Source organism: Trichoplusia ni, chromosome 1 (genome assembly GCF_003590095.1).
Source record: "Trichoplusia ni isolate ovarian cell line Hi5 chromosome 1, tn1, whole genome shotgun sequence".
In the NCBI taxonomy this organism is placed as follows: domain Eukaryota; kingdom Metazoa; phylum Arthropoda; class Insecta; order Lepidoptera; family Noctuidae; genus Trichoplusia; species Trichoplusia ni.
The window spans coordinates 22,406,400-22,409,896 of record NC_039478.1 but is presented as its reverse complement, the minus strand read 5'-3'; the positions used below and the strand labels follow the sequence as shown (position 1 = coordinate 22,409,896).

General features: G+C 33.1%; 1 protein-coding gene across 1 annotated transcript; it reads right to left on the bottom strand.

Moving 5' to 3' along the window:
- Window positions 1–379: 379 nt before the first annotated feature.
- LOC113499560 (inhibitor of growth protein 5) lies at window positions 380–3,137 on the bottom strand. Its single transcript, XM_026880078.1, has one exon. The coding sequence runs from the start codon at window positions 2,399–2,401 to the stop codon at window positions 1,577–1,579; it is 825 nt and encodes a 274-aa protein (XP_026735879.1). The 5' UTR covers window positions 2,402–3,137; the 3' UTR covers window positions 380–1,576.
- Between the last annotated feature and the right edge of the window lie 360 nt (window positions 3,138–3,497).

Sequence of the window (3,497 nt, the reverse complement as noted above, 5' to 3'; positions counted from 1 at the left end):
ATGATTGTCCACCTAAACTTTATACATTATTATTAACATTTCATATACAATCTTAGCCTTTTATGTGCCCTCTCTTTAACTGCAATATTTACAATTAACAGTAATTACAGCCAATATTCATAATATTATATAACAATATCAGAGTGCCACAACTTAGAATAATATCTTCGCTGTTGTGTAAGCGTGACAGCACACTACGGGGCATAGAGTTGTCTCTCTTGCACAACTGCAATATTATTACTTGAAAAGCTGTTAGTAGAATCTCTGCAATACTGCACTTTGAAAATCTGACAAAAAGAAAAAAGAAGGTATATATATTTTTTTTAATATTGTCTACAAGCCCTATTGTTTTTAATGAAAACATTATATACTCTAGTGATATAGTATTTATATATATTTTAATTATTGCTTTTATTAAGGAAATGATATATTATTAACTATTCATATTTTCTTTTCGTAACCCGCTCTGTTCCTATTATTTTGTGGACAATCATTCTTAATTTACTATCACTTAACTATATTTAACAGTTAGTTTAGAAGGTATTCAGACTATTTGTATATGCAGGCAACTAGTTATAAAAGCTGTTTTTTATACAAATGTATAAAACATGTTAAATTGTTATAGATTTTGTGTGGTGAAAGGTACATAGGCTGATTTACATTGAGCAGCAGACCATGTGACCAAGTCATTTCAAATTCATTACTAAGCTTCAGGTTTCTGAAAGATGAGCAACACAAAAATTTGTCACAAAACTGATGATTTTTAAATTTAAATTGACAGGCCTTATGTGATGAGATGTTAGTTGTGCTCAAGTTTTAAATGCAGTAATTGTTTTGCCACTTAATATGAAAGGTTACCCCATGTAAATCACCTAAGTTATAAAACCAAGGAGTTCCATCTCCAACTGTTTCATATTATGTACAATTAATCTCCTAACTAGGCCTAAAACATACAAAAACCTCTATAACTATGACTGCGTCATTATACCATTTATAAATAAATGCTAAATAAGGCATATTATGATAACATCATAAGATTATTCTTAATATTATAAGCTGCTATTATTGTTCCTAGCATTTTATATATTAAATTTATAACCAATAAATTACAGAGCAGCTACTTTAACAATATAATTGAACACTATTTATTTTGTGCCAGTGTATATTTTTTGTTTTATATTACTCTTGAAATGACATATTCAACATTTGTTAGAGATTGCATGCCTCATGTATGTTAACACAACACATTTCATATAGCTATATAGTTACAGTTATGCAAGTAATACAACATTTTCATTATATACTCTGCTATCACAACATTGTGACACAACAATACATTTTTTTATTATGATTAAACTTTCACAATTATTGCACATGCATTTCAAGTTTTATAGAATTGTTTCCATATGCTTTATATTGTAAAGATATTATAGTTATAATATCTACACACTTGATGTTTTGTAGCTATATATTATAAATAATATATTATTCTAGCTTAGAACTAAGACAGTCATTTCACTTCCTTTTTAACATTAACAGTCTTTTCTGTCTGCTTGGCAGGAGGCTTAACCGTAGATCATTTTTTCTTTCTATCCTGGGTACACTTAGGGCAGTACCATTTACCTTTTGGCTTGATTTTAAGATCTACGCATGCAAAGTGGAACCATTCAATAGGGCAGTCAGGGTTGTCACAGCCTATCATTTCACCATATGAAACTTGGTGACAAAGGCAGTATGTTGGCTCGTTGGGGTCCACAGGCATGTCAAGCACATCACTTGGGTGTGCCATTCCTGCCACAGAATCTAAGTCGGCACTTTCTTCATTTTCCTTGGAAGTGTTGGCTGTGGCTGTCGCGCCCTTGCGTACAGCCTTCTTCTTCGCAGCCGACCTACCAGATGCGGCCGCGTCATCTTCGCTTGACGCTCCAGCGCGCTTCTTCTTGCCAGTCGTCGCAGCCGTCTTGTCGTTGATTTTGCTCTTTTTCCTTCCTTTCTTCACAGTGGTAGCACTCGTTTCCTGGTCGGCGGCTGCTTGCTGCGCCGCACGTGCGCTCATGACTTTCTCCTGTATCTCCGACTCGAACCGCGCGAGGTCAGAGTCAAGGCGACGAATATGCTTGTCAACCAACTCGTATGTTTGTATCGCAAGTTGCACTTTATCGTCTCCGTACTCCTTTGCCTTGTTAAACAGGCCTTGTATGGTGTTTACCTTTTCCTTCTTAGTCTCTTCGTCCATTTTAGGAATATTTGGTAATAATTCGTCAGCCATAAGGTCAATCGTCCTCATTAGTCCGTGTGCACGGTCATCTAGATCACGCATTAATTTAAAGTTTCTCTGCAATTCTATCGGTAAATGCTGAAGACTATCCAAATAATGCTCTAAATAAAGTGCAGAAGTCATTTTGCAATATTTTGTAACTATGTGAAAATGAAAGTGCGAAACACCGCAAATAACACTGAATGCTACTATCTTCTTTAAATCACTATAAGTACCTTTGCTGCTCTTGTTACTAATTCATTAAGTTATATTAATTTATTTCATTTTAATGATAAAAATTAACAATTCACGATTAGCACTTCACAATTTCGTTCAAGCTCAAACCTCAAACAAGCGAACAATAATGTTGCCAACCGTTTCGCATTTTGAAAACTACAACTGTAAATCAAATACTTGAATCTGTAATTCAATGTTTTCAAAGCTTTTCTGTAATAATTAGCCATGTTAATATAAATTGAGATATTTTAAATCATTTCCCACACAATAAGATTGTTAAAACTAAAAAATCTAATTATTGTAATGCAGGCAATATCAGCCAAAATGTTTCGAATTTTGTGATTTTTTATTGGCTACCCTAAAGAGCGCGAGTGTATCAAACTGAGGTTTCAAACCATGATGTCTTTTTCCTACGTTCAGTAATTTAATAATTACCTATGTAATTCCTGATAGAAAGTAATCAGTATCGCTATGTGAATGTAAATAACGTAAAATGCTGTTTTAATTTATTTTATGTAATTTGTTACTACGTAAGATAATTACTATTAGTAAATATGCGTTCAAGAGCGAAATATTAAAAACGCCAATGTTCCAATTGCGCGCGAAATTTGAAAATAAAAAATTACCAATCACCACAAAATAAATAATCTTGTAAAATTCTATAAATATTTAAAGTAGTAAAACGTAAAAATATCGCTGAAACATTAAAATTATTCTTCTTTGGCACAACAACATGACAAAACAGTGGGGACACCTACCGAGAGGTCCAGCGAAGGAACGAAAAGGGTAGAAACGTCCGAAGACTGTATCGATTCTGCGGTTTCTGATTTGCGAGTTAAAAACGAAAGGTATTGCATTTTGTTTTGAATATTTGATAAACTTTATTAGTGGTTTATGATGGTATAAGAATATTTTTTCAATAAATCTATCCCATAAAAATGAGTAAGGTCATTGAATTTTTGTGTCTGATTTCCACGAGCAATTTAATCCTAGCCTAAGATAT